At 45.1% G+C, this 15,093-nt stretch overlaps 1 protein-coding gene across 2 annotated transcripts in view; it reads right to left on the reverse strand.

Moving 5' to 3' along the window:
* Positions 1-11,752, reverse strand: part of PCDH19 (protocadherin 19) — a 118,469-nt gene extending 106,717 nt beyond the window's left edge. For both annotated transcript variants that reach the window (XM_024216183.3, XM_024216182.3), the window contains exons 1-2: positions 9,537-11,752; positions 5,873-6,200 (exon numbers count right to left, since the gene is read on the reverse strand). In XM_024216183.3, the coding sequence (XP_024071951.1) occupies positions 5,873-6,200; positions 9,537-11,671 (2,463 nt within the window). In that variant the 5' untranslated portion in view covers positions 11,672-11,752. The remainder of the gene's footprint in view (positions 1-5,872; positions 6,201-9,536) is intronic.
* Between the last annotated feature and the right edge of the window lie 3,341 nt (positions 11,753-15,093).

A 15,093-nucleotide genomic window follows, 5' to 3' on the forward strand; every position in this document is an offset into this window, starting at 1 on the left:
TAACAGGTTGCTCCTCCACAGACACTGAACAGTTCTGGAATATTCTTTTGTGCAACTTCTCTCTAAGTTGGGCATTTGTAAAGAGCCCATGACTGTGCTACCTGGGCAATAATCTGGGCACTAGTGATGGCTGAGACTCCAAATGTTTGGAGGCTCCATTCGCACAAGCACCTAAAAGTTTGGATTTCCATCTGAACCTCTTGGGTCTTCCAGATTTAAAGTACTTCCTGGTGCCAGCTGAGTCAGAAATACCACAACAGCCTCTCCATAACAACAACTTGGTTGGTACTATTTGGAAAAAGAATGTTATGGTTTTTCAAACCCAGTTTCCTACTTTGCTCAAGCCTCAAAGTAGGTTTCGTTTAGGGGTCAGTATGAGTTGTGCACAGAGGTTTGGTAGCTTTTTTTTTTTTCCCCCCCTCACCTGAACTGGTTCTCCCTGCCCAGGAACGCCCCTGATCTGCACTCCTGTGTGAAAAGGTGAAGAGGGAAACAAATAAATCAAAGATCCCTGCAGTTCTGATGTAGCTGTAAGTCTGGGGCATCCTGCACTGGCAGAGAGAGGAGCTAGATGACATAACAAGTTTTGGAATCAACAGCAGTGTGACCGAGATAGGGAATGTGTCCAACAAAGGCCAGAAGGCCAGGGATCCATGGCCCAAATTCATGATTCCTCAATTAGATGAACTGACTCAATTTCCCTTTACACTGTGCTACCCTCTTCCCACCTGTAAATAACTGGCAGCCTGACTTTTCATGGTCGTGCCTCTACTCACTATGTTCTCCTGGCCCTCCGCTGGTCCCGAGGAGCAGAGCAGAGGGACTTAGTTAATGCAAACAGCATCAGCATTAAGCCAGCAGTCTGCCACATATTAGTCCACATTCCCTTGGGAGCATATCATGTAGCACAGCTGCTCTCCAACTCTGCCCCCATCTTTGCTGGCTTCAGCCTCACACTCACAGAGACCAGCTTACACGCAACTCTCGTAAGGGGGAGGATACGTGCTACAGGGATGCTACCATAGATCCACTTGCTCCGCTCAGCATCACATGGCAGGGGGATCATTTGGAACTAGCATTCTGATGGGATTATAAAAGCCCTTAGAGATCCCAGTCAGATCTCTCAGGGGCTGAACACTCCTAATCCTACATTTCATATGAAGGCGTGGCATGCAGTGCGGAAAACATTCAACACCTCCAGCATTGCAACTGAGGTGCACGGACTATTCGTCCATTCCCTCTCCTCAAGGGATATAAGTTAGGACACAGACAATGCCTTGGTGGAGAGACATTCTCAGAGCTGGATTTGTGCAAGACCTGACCATTGAAGATACTTGTGCAAGGCCTTGACCAGTGAAGTCAATGGAAAGTCTCCCATTTATTTCAACTGGCTTTGGATGAGACTTTCTGAGCTCACCCAGTGAAAGAGCTTCCTGTATTCTTAATAGAACTGTGAAAATCTTGTACCTGCCCCTTGTGCAGTTCTAGTTTAACTGCTGGCATACAACATTTTAAGCTGACACTGAGGCGGGGGAGAGGAACATTTCATTTGTTAATACAATAAAGTTCATTTCAACACTCCATGTTTCAGTGCCTTCTAATACATTAAGCTTATAAGAAGTGACAGAGGGACTCAAGTTATGGACAAGAAATGTAGGGAAATGCCATTCCCTTTTGCCTGTGTCCTGCCTCCCTAATAGAAAAAAAAACAGAGTTAATAGAGTTGAGGCTTCTTCGGGGAGATTCACACCCAGCTGGATCCAAAGCTTAACTGTAATGCAGCTGCATCAGGGAGAAATTTGTACATAAATGTATTCTGGCTGAGTATGTCTACTAACTTTAGCAGCTGAGCTATGATGTCTACCCTGATATTTTCCTCTTCCCAAATACTGCAGACCTCCAGCTGCCCACAGACAGTTCTAGTTAATACCAACGTGTGATGGATTTTATGATTGAATTTAGTCTGTAATACTGAATCATGACCTCAGAGCACTCACAACGTTGCTCAACTGCCCTTATGTAGAAACTGCATGGGAGGCTCCTACAGTGCTCTGGAGTACCAATGCCTTTAGATAGGCAGCAGCAGCAGCCAATAACACTTCTGAGACCCTCCTCCAAACGATACCATTCTTCCATCCATAAAGGCAGGAATTATTCATGGGACACTGCCCCCAGAATACTAAAAGCCTTTGCTTGCACGCAACCTTGGGGAGGGGGGGAGGGGGGGAGTGTGCTCTGAACTCTCGGACATTCCACCCCTCAAATATTATTCTATGCAGTGCTCAGATGAGCCTGAATCTTGATGGGGCCCTAATATTAACAAATTCTGGAATTCTTCACCTTTTCTCAAGCCCACCTGAGTTGAGGGTTCAAAGATGGCTGTATGATCAATTTCCCTAGCATACGTAATTAAAGACAAGCCTGAGCCAAAGAGTTCAGATCTAGATACTGATCCAAACTCTCCTAAAGTATGAGGGCATGTGGATCAGGGGTTCTGCCTCAGGTCTGTATCTGTATCTAGTCTACAATTAAATGGCTGCAGCAGCACAGCTGAATCGCTACAATTGTGCCACTGTATAGAGCTTCTGCCATCAGCATAGGTACTTCAACTCCCCAAGAGGTGGCAGCTATGCCGATGGGAGATTCCCCTGTCAACTTAGCACTTTCTACACCGTGGGTTAGGTCTGTTTAACTGCATCACTCATGGGTGTGAAAAACCCACACCCCTGTGCGACAGAGTTATACCAACCTAATTTCCTAGTGTAGACCTGGCCTATACAGTAAATTATACAAGTTATTATATACAAGTCAATGCCATTCAGGTATAGCCAAGACACTTGATTACAGCTTTTATATCTACACCAGAGGTTAAACTGAGCTTTAATTCTGTGGAACAGTGCTCTATTACTTCATCTGTACCCTCCTAATTGCATTTAGACACTCTCTCACTCCTGGCAGCTACAGGCTGTTATATTCAGTACTGGCTCTGTGTGCTTGTGCACTGATGCAGAAGTTGTCTCAGTGCATCTAAGTGGGTAACCTTGAAAAAGGCAAACCCGTAAGACAACATGTAAAAAGTCTGGAGCTGCTATGGCAGGACAGATGTGGAATGCAAGCAGGGGTAAAAGCAGATGATATCTGAAAGACCTAGAAGACAACTAAGAGTCACCTTTTAATTACAAACTAAATCCCTCCTTTAAAACTCTACACCTGGATTTTACCTAGGGACTCCATAATAATTCAAGACCAAAGGATTATATCCCTATTCAGGGTCCACCAAAAGCTACCCTTTAAAGGACCTAATTATGCAGTGCAAATGGAGGCTAAAATTCTAGTGAATGCTTCTGCTCTTCAAACAACTTCGCCTAGCTCATCATCAGAAGCAATCTCCCCACAGACTAGGGCCCAAGAACTCAAAGCAGCACCAGACCCTGCCTTAACAACACATGCAAAACCTACAGACATATCTCCACTGCTACAATGATCAATACCCCACACAACACACCTTTCAAGAGCCTTAGGTTCTACACATGCCTAACAGAATGTGTGCTGTACCTCATCCAATGCACTAAATGCCTCCATAGCAACCATGGGGGTGAAACCAGACAATCACTACGCTCTCGAATGAACTCACGCAGAAAAATGATAAAAGACAGGAACACCATATAACCCCAGGGTAAACATTTTTCAAAAAACGATTGTTCCACATCTGACCTCTCAGTCCTTGTCCTCAAAAGAAAGCTGCACAACACCTTCAAAAGACGAGCAGTGGAGCTTAAGTTCATAACTTTGCTAGACACTAAATATCATGGTCTTAATAGAGACACTGGATTTATGGCTTAATACAACAATCTAACTCACTAATGGCACCTTTTTTGTCCTATGACTACAGAAGTGCTAATGGGTCACTTCACTTTGAATAGACCCTTAAAATGTGTTTTCACTACTTATGCTAAACAATCTGTTCCACCTTGTATTTAGGCAATACACTTTTGAGTACCTTTCCTAAACCTTGAACTGTGTGTGGCTCAAAAGCTTGTCTCTCTCACCGACCCAAGTTGCTCCAATAAAAGATATTACCTCATCCACCTTTTTTTTTTCCTAATATCCTGGGACCAACACAGCTATAATGACACTACAAACAGTGAATTCAGTGGGAATTTTGACAACATAGGGACTGCAGGATCAGGCCCACAGACACCAACTGCTTTAAAATAGGCCTGCAGCCAGACACTAAGGGCAAAACTGTGCTCTTGGTGTATATCTACACAGCAATTAAACACCTGCAGCTGGCCCAGATCAGATGACTCGGGCTCGTGGGGCTGTAAAATGGCAGTGTAGATGTTTGGGCTTGGACTGGAGCCCGAACTCTGGGACCCCATGAGGGTGGAGAGTCCCAGCACCCAGGCTCCAGCCCAAGACGAAACATCCACACTGCAATTTTACGGCCTCGTAGTTTGAGTCCTGTGATCCCAAGTCAGCTGACCCAGGCCAGCCCTGGGTGTTTAATCGCTGGGTAGACAAAAAGGTATAAATCTAGAGCACCTCCACTGTCTTCAGTGGACTCATTTTGCATTTACACTGGTGTATTGAGAGCAGATTAGAGTAGGCCATAAATATTTTAGCTGCTTTTTCAACTTTGTTATTCTGTTTAAAGTAGGAAACATGACAAACCTTTGATTGTTTTGTTTAATACCAAACAACAATTCAAAGAGAAACAAACAAGCAACAGTAAACAATGCCCATGATGTACAGAAAACACCTGACAGAATTAGAGGAAGTCAGTGAGTGTGACCAGGGCGACAGACACTCTGCCTCATTTCTTCATATTTAGGAAGACACCATCCATCACCTATTTCAATGGTCACCACTAACTCACAACAAATAGTGAGGTGACAATATGGGAGAGGTTAGAACCTCGGCTGCCTAATTTAAAGTGAAAACCCTGAGGCACTGTGTATTCCTGCTATAGTACCAATGGCCACATATAAAGATTAAAAAAAAACCTTCAAAGACCTACTTAAGAATTTAACTATTGACTAATCTGATGTTTCCTTAAGAGTCATCCCGTTAAAGCTAAAATGATTGAAATTAGCACAAAAAAAGAAAAAACAACACTCCACCAACACTATTAACACAGCATGGGCCTGACCCTGTCATCATTACTCGCGTTAGCAGTCCTGTTGACTTCACTGGGACTACATGTGGCAAGTAAGAATTACTCACATGAGTAAGAGTTGCAGGATTGTGCCCATATTTGAAGTCAGTGATTACAGTGGCTGGTTCTTCCATTAGAAAGATTTATGTGACTTCAGACTTTTATAGCCAACTCTTAACTTAACCACTAGGTACACCTCTACCCCGATATAACACTGTCCTCGGGAGCAAAAAAAAAAATCACTGTGTTATATCGAACTTGCTTTGATCCGCCGGACTGCGCAGCCCCGCCCCCCCCGAGTGCTGATTTACCACGTTATATCCGAATTCATGTTATATCGGGTCGCGTTATATCGGGGTACAGGTGTATTTATACTATGCTCATCACCACGGTATCTGAACATCCACGTAGAGCACGCATTAAATACTGTTGCTTGCTGTGTTCGAGCCCAGAGACGACAATGACAACACCAACAGATGTGTGGAGTATAATACTCTGCAAAAATTAAAATGCATTATATGTACATAGATTTACATTAACATCTGACTCCTTCTGGAAGCAGATACTATAAAGTCTGGAGGCATGACTTGCAACAAGACACATTTCCTTTATACACTAAGTTCTATACACCAAACTTTCATTTGCTGCTAGGGAGGTTCTCAAACTGTTTAGATTCAGCCTCACAAACTTTGTAAAAGTTCTGGCCACACTCACCTCTGGCAATGGCATTCCATTGATGATCAGATCTGGTTGCTGGGGACTCTGCCCGGTGAAGGTGTGGTGATAAACATGGTTGGAGCCTGTGTTCCTAGTGTTCTGATTCTCCACATTGAGGAAGGTACTTTCAGATCTGCGGCAGCCCAGTGGCAAGGTCTGCTGATGATAGTCGAAATAGTTGAGAGATGAAGTAAGGGAGGAGCAGCTCACCACATTCATTTTATCTGTCTCCTCTACATCCCGTGGTACCAGCCGGATATCATTCTTGCTGATTTTTTTCTTCTTGCTTGATTTCTTTTGATGCCCATAGGAGTACTCTGCAATTCTGTGGGACAGAAGAAGCAAAATGAGTATCTAATAGAATCCTGAACTGTGCCCTGCTCAATAAATATTAAGAAACCCAGAGGGCTTAGCCCCATCTCAACACAGACTTCTTATTCATGCACATTATGTCATGTTTTGAATCCTATGGCAATATATGATCTTTAGCTTGTTTTCATATGTATAAAGTTTACAGGTCACACACAAAAAGAAAGGGAAGAGAAAATTTCCTCCGTATTTTGTTTGGTGTTTATAATTGCTGATATTTAGTTACCAGGAATAAAGTTCAGCCTGTAGAAAAGAAAAAATGGAAATGTTAAGATCCATGAACTGAAAAGGGTACCTGAATTAATTTTCATATGTAATAAGGATTTTTAAAGTGTTTAGTTCATGAAAATCAAAAACCAGCATGACTAGCGGTTTTTCTTCAGATCTTAGCAGTAAATACAGCAAATTCCACAATATTCTTATCTTGCACACTTATCCCACCACACTCCAAAGGCTGTTTGCATAACAAAATGTTTCCAGGTTGCTTTTATTTCAACTCTTTCCTGGTAGCATTTGATAACTTTAAATCTTCTCCTGAACCTTTCTTCTCTCCTCCCCCCAATACCCCTCCCCACTTCCTGGGAAATGTTTTTCTTCTAGAAACTGGAGAGCAAAAATGGTGTTTTCAAAGAGAAACTATCCTTCTGACCTTTTCTTACATCAGCTTGTTTTTCTATGCCTCTTTTTCCCCTTTGCTTCGTACCTGCTGAAAGAACGAACTGATGCAGGATGTGTGTCTTTTTCCTCTTAAAAAATACCAAAGGAAGAAAGTCATCATTAAACTACTGGAAAAAATAATTTAAAACATGATTGCACTTGGCATTATCCCTGTACATCTAGATTGAAGTGACTGTGGTTCTTTTTTGACACAGAGGACCGTGTATCATTATCAACGCCACACAGATATAGATATGCATACAAGATGCCAGACATCACAATACTTCTCAAAGGAATTATGTTAAACTACTACCATAACCAGAAATATACATTCGAAAGTACAGAGTTTGTTACTTTTCATATTATGATAAAAGGTGGGTTTTTTGGAATCCAATAATTGCAATTAAGAGATAATAGGAAGAATAAGTAACACAGGTTTATCTAGAAAGGTAAATACTGTACAAGCATTCTTGCTCTACAAAGCTAACTGCCAGAGCAGGAAAAAAAAAAAAGACACCAAATCAAACAGCTCTCATATACGCCTCATAAATGAACTAATTTTATGAAAAACCTCCTGCAGATGTTGACAGGCACCTTGAAAAAATAAGAAAAGAAAAGACAAGTCTAAACAGATACACAAAATGCACATATGGGACGCACGATGATCAAATACACAGCTAAGCCTATACAGTACTTCTTTGCGCCTCTGCAGCTGACTTCGCTTGATCAGATTTACGCTGATAATAGAATGTTCAGTCCATTGTGCTTGTCAATAAATTAAAAGGAATTCAGGAGATTTTTGTTGTGCAAAAGATCTGTATGCATGCAGGCTAGTCTAACAACACTTGACAGAGCTTTAATTGTTTTGTTTACCTCACCTCAAATGTTTAAGTTTGGCAATGTGAGATTCCAATTCTCACAGCATTCATTTTGATGTCCTTTCTCTATTGACCAATTATTTAATTAAACTGCACTTCATTAATCCCTAAAACACATTAAGCCTCCTGGTCCTATGTATGAAGTTGTTAGGGGCACCACCACGATTTGATTTTAGACATTCAGATCCTATTCTTGTTTAATGGACCAAACTGGCAAGAAATCCGGTATATTAGCTCTCACTTAAAGCTAGGCATCCCATAATATGGCACATACAGTGCTTTATTTGCAGATGATTTTTCCCCATCCAGCAAAAGGGCTTATAAACATGCTTTATGTTGTGAAAATAGGATATAAAAACTGAACTCTCCGTTATTATATCTCTGTAAATAAAACTTTAAAGACTGCACATTCTTCTGCACTATAAAATTGCCACAGGCAATCGTATGTTACAAAGGTAGATCAAAATTAATTTCCATCTGAAAGATTCAGTGCTGAAGGAATGAAGAAGTCATGGCTATTTCACTAGTAACAGGATTAAACCATTTATGAGGCATTGCAGCTGCTCCTTTATGGCATCTGATTGATATTCATGTGTGGTTAGCATTTGTCTACTAACTTGTGTAACATAGAGAATAGTAAAAGAGACAATAATCGCATGGCTGTTACATATTCAGGGAACCCAATTTCAAATATTAGGCTTTCATAGCAGCTAAGGTTTCAGATGCAGAGATGACCTACCATTCCTCATTTTGGACTTGTGATCATGCATTGCAAAATCATACAGAGTTGTAAATATGATCATTAAAACAACCAATAAAAACTAAATCAACCATAACATTTTCACAAGGAATTGGGTTTATTCAAGGAAATGACTCTTTTCCCCCTATTCCTTTGGATTTATTTTTGCTTGTAAGAGCTGCATCCTGAAACATACATGCATAATAGTTCTTTTACATGGAAAGAAAGAGCTTTAAGGGCATTGCTCCACTTCGTGAATTCTAGCTGAACTGTGATTTCTTTCATAGTGTGTTCTCCCAGCTTCCACTTTCCTTTTATAACCACCACTCCTGGAGAAAACCAACACATAAAAAATGCCCATAGTGACATCCTCTGGTGGGGACAGGATGCAAACACCACGCAGAGGAACCTTAAAGCAAAGCCCACCAATACCAACTACTACTGTAGGTGTGGACTTGCTATCCTATGTGTTGACTCAGTGCTGCGAGCACCTACTACAACTCTCCTCAGGTTGGGCTTTTTCCTTTTCAGCTACTCAGTGCTTCAAAAATCCAACCTTGCTTTACAACCAGGATGGTACTGCTCACCCAAGAGTGAGTGCAACTATATGAAACATAGTTCTCTCCTGAAATCTAAAATCGGGGATCTCTCTTCTTTTGGTAATCATTCAATCTGTACATTTTTTCCCCTAAACTCTCAGGAAATAGCTATGCTGATTTAAGATAGATTGGTTTGTTCTGCTACAGAATGCATAAGAAAATTTATATTAGGACAGATTGTCAAAACACACTTATTCAGATTGGAATATTCTTTTCAAAAAACACTTCTCCCAGAGTAATTTAAAAAAAAAAAAAACGTTTATGGAAATTTTCTTAAAAGCAACATAATATCATGAACCCCCATTTTTGCTCCTAAAGTAAGTGCAATACACCTGTGGGTTTAAAACAAATCAAAAAGTAATTTACATTGAAAAATCAAAGCACATATTGCATGGTACAAAGAAACAAGTTCACATTACCTGCAGTTGTAGGTCCTTATTTCCTTGTTATCCCTTTTACACTTGACTGCAACAAAGATCATGGTGACAAAAAGAATGGCGGCAATAGAACCCAGGGCAATAATGAAAATCAGTGACAAGTTAACAGATCCTATGGATTCCTGGGCATCAAGAGCTGGAGATAGGTATATCAAAATCAAGGCAGAAGCTGAGAGCGATGTTTTTCCATGGTCATGCGCCACCACAATCAGCTCATAAGTAGTCTTTGCATTCTCCCCGAATGCTCTGGTGGTCCTTATCTCTCCATTGAACTGATCTATTTCAAAAAACCCTCTATCTCCATCTGCCATTTCATAGGACAGTCTTCCATTCTCCCCCTCATCATAGTCATCTGCCTTGATCACTGTCACTAAGTAGCCAACCCCGGCATTCCTAGGGATGTACACTTCTGCAGTCCCATTGACCAGAGGTGGGGCAGTTATCACAGGGGTGTTGTCATTGACATCCAGAACGATCACTCTGATGGTGGCATTGCTCTGCAGGGATGGGTTGCCCCCATCTTTGGCCAAGACCTTGAACTCGAAGGCCTTGGTCTGCTCATGATTGAAGGACCTCAAGGCATAGATGTCCCCAGAGTTGGGGTTGATGGAGACGTAGGTGAAGACAGGCATGTCCCGGACTTGGGAGGGCACGATCTGATAGGAAACGCTGCCATTGAGGCCCAGGTCAGGGTCCCTGGCGGAGACGGACAGGAGGTAGGCCCCGGGGGTGTTGTTCTCCTGCACGATGACCTGGTAGTAGGGCTTGGAGAAGTGGGGGTGGTTGTCGTTCTCATCGGTGATCTTGACGGTGAAGGACTTGGTGGCCTGCAGGGAGGGCACCCCATTGTCCCTGGCCTGGATGGTGAGGTTGTACTGGTCCCTCTGCTCCCGGTCCAGCCGCCCGTCCACCAGGATGGTGGAGAAGCTCTCGTATTCCTGCAGGCGGAAGGGCACACTGCCCAGCAGCTTGCACTGCACCCGCCCATTGGCCCCGGAGTCGCGGTCAGAGACCCGCACCAGGGCGATGACATAGCCGGGCGGCGCGCTCTCGCTCACCTCCACCAGCTCGCTGTTGACCGAGAGCAGGTTGATGAGGGGTGGGTTGTCGTTGGCGTCCTGCACGCTGACCGTCACCTTGCAGTGGGCCGGGATGGAGTTGGGCCCCAGGTCCTTGGCCTGCACGTCCAGCTCGTAGCTGTGGCCCTCCTCGTAGTCCACGGCGCCGCTGACGCTGAGCAGGCCGCTCTGCGGGTCGAGGTGGAAGAGCTGGCGGGCCCGCTCGGACACGTAGCTGTGGAAGGAGTAGAGCACCTGCCCGTTGGTGCCCTCGTCGGGGTCTGAGGCGTTGAGGCGGAGCAGGGGCGTGCCGGGCGGCGCGTTCTCGGGCACGCTGACGGCGTAGGCCGGCTCCTCGAAGAGCGGGTTGTTGTCGTTGGAGTCAATGACCCGGATGCTGAGCTCCACCGTGCCGAAGTTGGGCGGGTCGCCGCCGTCCAGCGCCGTGAGCAGGTAGCTGTAGTGGGACTGCGTCTCGCGGTCCAGGCTGCGCTCCACCACCAGCTCGGCGAAGCGGGAGCCGTCGCCGCGCGTCTTGGTCTCCAGCCCGAAGAGGTCGTTGGGGGTGAGCTCGTAGCTCTGCACGCCGAAGCTGCCCGAGTCCGGGTCGTAGGCGCTCTCCAGCGGCACCCGCGTGCCCGGGCTGGCCGTCTCCGAGATCTCCAGCTCGATCTGGTCGGTGGGGAAGCTGGGCGCGTTGTCGTTCAGGTCCTTGATCTCCAGTTTGATCACGCAGATCTCCATGGAGCCGGACATCACCTCCAGCGAGATCACGCACTTGGGGCTCTGGCGGCACAGCAAGTCCCGGTCGATCTTCTGCTTGGTCACCAGCAAGCCCGAGCCCGGGTTGATGTCCACCAGGTGCGGGGCCGAGTTGGAGACCACCCGGAAGGCGGCGGGCTGGCGGGGGTCCAGCACGAAGCCAGCCTCCCGGGCGTCCTTGCCGATGTTCGCGATCACCGTGCCGGCGCGCTGCTCCTCCTCCACCGAGTACTTCAGGTTGATCAGGGCTCCTGCCCCGGTCCACAGCAAGGCGAGCAGGACGGGGAGAATATCCATCTCCCGGTTCCGCACACCTGGCGCCCAGCTTCCCTCCTGGCTGCCTGTTGATAGCCCGGCTGAAGCAGGCGCGCGGGGAAGGGGGGGTGTTGTTTTGGTGCTTGGCTGTCTGGGGGAACAGGGGTGGGGTTTCTTTTAAAATAGGGTAAAATCAGAGGCAAAAATTGTCTCGCGTCTACAGACACACTCAACTCGTCTGCTTCCCCCGGCAGTCAGTGTCACCTCTTTATCAAAGTTAGCATCGATCACCCCAATAAAATAAGCTGGGCTCTCCGCCCCTCGATGTGCATGCAAGTTAGAAGTTATAGAAAAATTGTCTTTTATAGAGAGATAAAAAAAAATCACAGAGCAGTCAATATATGCGGGAATCTGGATTTATTTGCACCTGGCATGCGCAATATCTCCCCCCTCCCGAAAAAAAAATAGCATAGACCTCATTGCAGAGACCAGGCACACTTTAAACACATCCTCGTGGTTATTGCATTAAAAATAAAATCCTATTTAAAAAAATGCAAGCAAGCAGATACTGAGACAGAGGCTGCTGTGAAAGTGCGGCTGCAAACGTGCAAGGGTGGGGGAAGCCTTGTCCGATCATAAGTCACAGCCTGGAAAGAGGGGGGGAGGGGAGCGTCTGCAAAATAAGATGTTCCCGGGGGTCGGATTTTGGGGGTGGGGGTTCCTCAGGGCCCTAACGCGGAGCCACTTCCCTGGGCTGGAGATGGAGAAGGCTGTGTCATCTCTGAGAGTCATAGAGTTAGCAGTGGAAAGTCACGCTCGCCTTTAGAAACCCGAGCTAGTCATTCACACCGTATCCGCCACGCAAGTTCTTACAGCAGTTTGTACAGCAGCTGCAATGGGCTACTTGCCCCACTGCTCCTCCTCTTCCTTCGGCTCGCCCGGGGAAAGTAGGAGCAATAGGTTGGCTAGGCAAAGTCCGCGGCGCTTACAGCAGGTGCGGGCTGCTCCGCGGTGAATCAGAGCGCTGGCGTGCTGAGCTCGGAGACAGCCTTTGCCTTTTTCCTCTCCATTATTATCTCGCATTCATCTGGTTTGCGAATGGGCAGGGAAAATACAGCTCGCTCCAGGAAAGTTTCACTTCCAGGCTCATAGTCACTGAATCGTGGCTGGACGCACGCCGGGCGGGGGAGCGATAGGCGGGCGCCGTGCTTGGCTGGCTGCGTGTGTGTGCCCAACCTGCAGAAATGACGCCGTGGACGAGTGAGGAGCTTTTTATTTAAGTTCTTCAGCAAATCCGAGCCTCCCAAATCCTGAGGAGCCGCAGCTGCTGCAGGGCTGGCGGCGGGGGTGCTGGTGCCTGGGGCAAGCCCACCCCAGCGGTGCCACGCGTGTGCCAGAGCGCTGGGCAGCTTGGCTTCCCTACTGCTCCGTCTCCACCTCGCTCGCCGCCGCTGCGGCGGCTGCTGCTGCTGCAAACTCCTGGCCACCACACAGTCTGGAGAGAGAGCGCGGCTCCGGACCTGAGCTACGCCGGGCTGCAGCCAATCAGCGGCCATGGAACCGCGTTCCTGGCCCAGGGGAGGGGCCAAAGCGGAGCAAGGGGAGGGAGCCAGCCGGAGAAACTTACAGAGAGGTACCTAAGAGCGGGCAGGGCAGTTCGAGCACTTCGTAGCTTCCTTCTGGGCCAGGGATGCAGCGAGGATCGGACTGTTTCCTTGTTGCTTTCAATCCCTTTTATGAAACCGACCAGGGCTTTATCTGTCAATATGTGTTTTGTCTGGTTGCCAATGGATGTAAATGTTGGGACGGTTCCTTCTCTTCCCCCTGCAGCCCCCGACTTTGAAATGTACCCTTAATATTATGAGGCGTTTGGCAATAAGCTGGAGGCAAAACACAGCAAGGCTTTTTCCTCTTTAAATAGTAGAGCCACCCGCAGTGTTTGAGCTCTGGCTTTGCTCATCTAAGATATTGACTGCATATCATGCATTATTACTTTTGAGGGAGAAAATCATGTTTGCCACATCATGTGTTTCTCGTTGACATTACTTCAATGCATTACCTTTCATTTACAAAAAAAATTCACCCAAAAAAGGCTAAAAGTGGTGAATACAAATATAACAACATATGACACAAGATCTCTTGTGTTGCCATTGGCTTTGACACATCTCTCTCAGGCCCAACACATCAAATATTGATGTTGCACAACAACAGCAAAACGGCTTTAATCCAAAAACATGGGAATGTGCATTGAATTGAGATCAACTAGCCATAATGAATGTTACACTGTCAGGAGAAGGCCTTTTCTTGCATTGTCTCTGCCTGATAATTAGGGTCACTGAATAGAAAGCAGGGGTGTTTAAACTCTTCCATGACTAGCTTTCCAACAGACTGAATCTTTAATCAATGAAACTGACAGTAGGCTTGTAAATTAAATAGTGTAGGCTGGGAGCTGAGTCAGAGAACAAGAGTCTGTCTGTGTTTCTATTTTTTGGTTGGTTGATTGGCTGGTTTTTGGTAGGTTCAATGTATTGGTTTCATGTTTATATTTAAAGTCCAAGCATGCAGTCTGTAGTCAAGAAAAAGTCAAAAGGGAGTTTTGAAACAGCAAGAGTGGGCCCTTTAATTACTGATTTCATCAGCTCCTTCCTGCAGGAATGTTCCACATTGAATGAAAAGTCTGGATTTAGCCTCAATGTGTTAAGCACAAGTGAGGCAGTTCAGCACATCTTTGTCTAAAGGTTTCTCTGTCAACTATTTAGAATGAACTGTCTATGGGAGCAATGAACATCTTATAAAAAGTATTTGATAAAAAGTTTAAAGGGACTCATACCATGAGCTCCTGTACTTGTAAATTCAGAGCAGGTGAGTAAACTAATAATTAGCCACTGTGACAATATTGATAGAGTCATAATGCTGATGATTACACTTTCACCGTGAGATTAATGAAAGTGAAATAGATTCATAATATTTGCTATAATCATTACTGTCTACTTCTAACACGTAGGTCCCGATCCAGTTGCCCTTCTTAATGTATATTTAAAAAATATTATGTATGCCAAAATTAACCCACTTGTCAGATTTTTATTGGGTTGGACACCTTATATTTGAATAATATACTAAGGGGTTCCCATTGAAACTTACTGTATATAAAATTAAGGCAAAGAATATCAGTAGGACAGTAAACTTGGAAAAGCTGTAGGATAGCATAATACTGAGGGCCTAAATCATCCCCACTGAAGTCAATAGGGGTCTTTTCATTGACTTTAATGCATTGGAGGAAGCTCTAACAATAGTTTAGGTGTCAAGGACTTTCAGCATAGAAACACAGGAGAAAAAAAGATATGCAACCTAACTATATGGTTGACAATACATGTATTTTATGCAGGGTGTTAATTTTGTAAACATATCTCAGAAATGCAGAGTATAAGTATTGGGGAAGGTAACATGGCAACATCCTATGTCTT

The sequence above is a fragment of the Terrapene carolina genome, unplaced genomic scaffold (assembly GCF_002925995.2).
Source record: "Terrapene carolina triunguis isolate 2854851 unplaced genomic scaffold, T_m_triunguis-2.0 Scaffold131, whole genome shotgun sequence".
NCBI lineage: Eukaryota > Metazoa > Chordata > Testudines > Emydidae > Terrapene > Terrapene triunguis.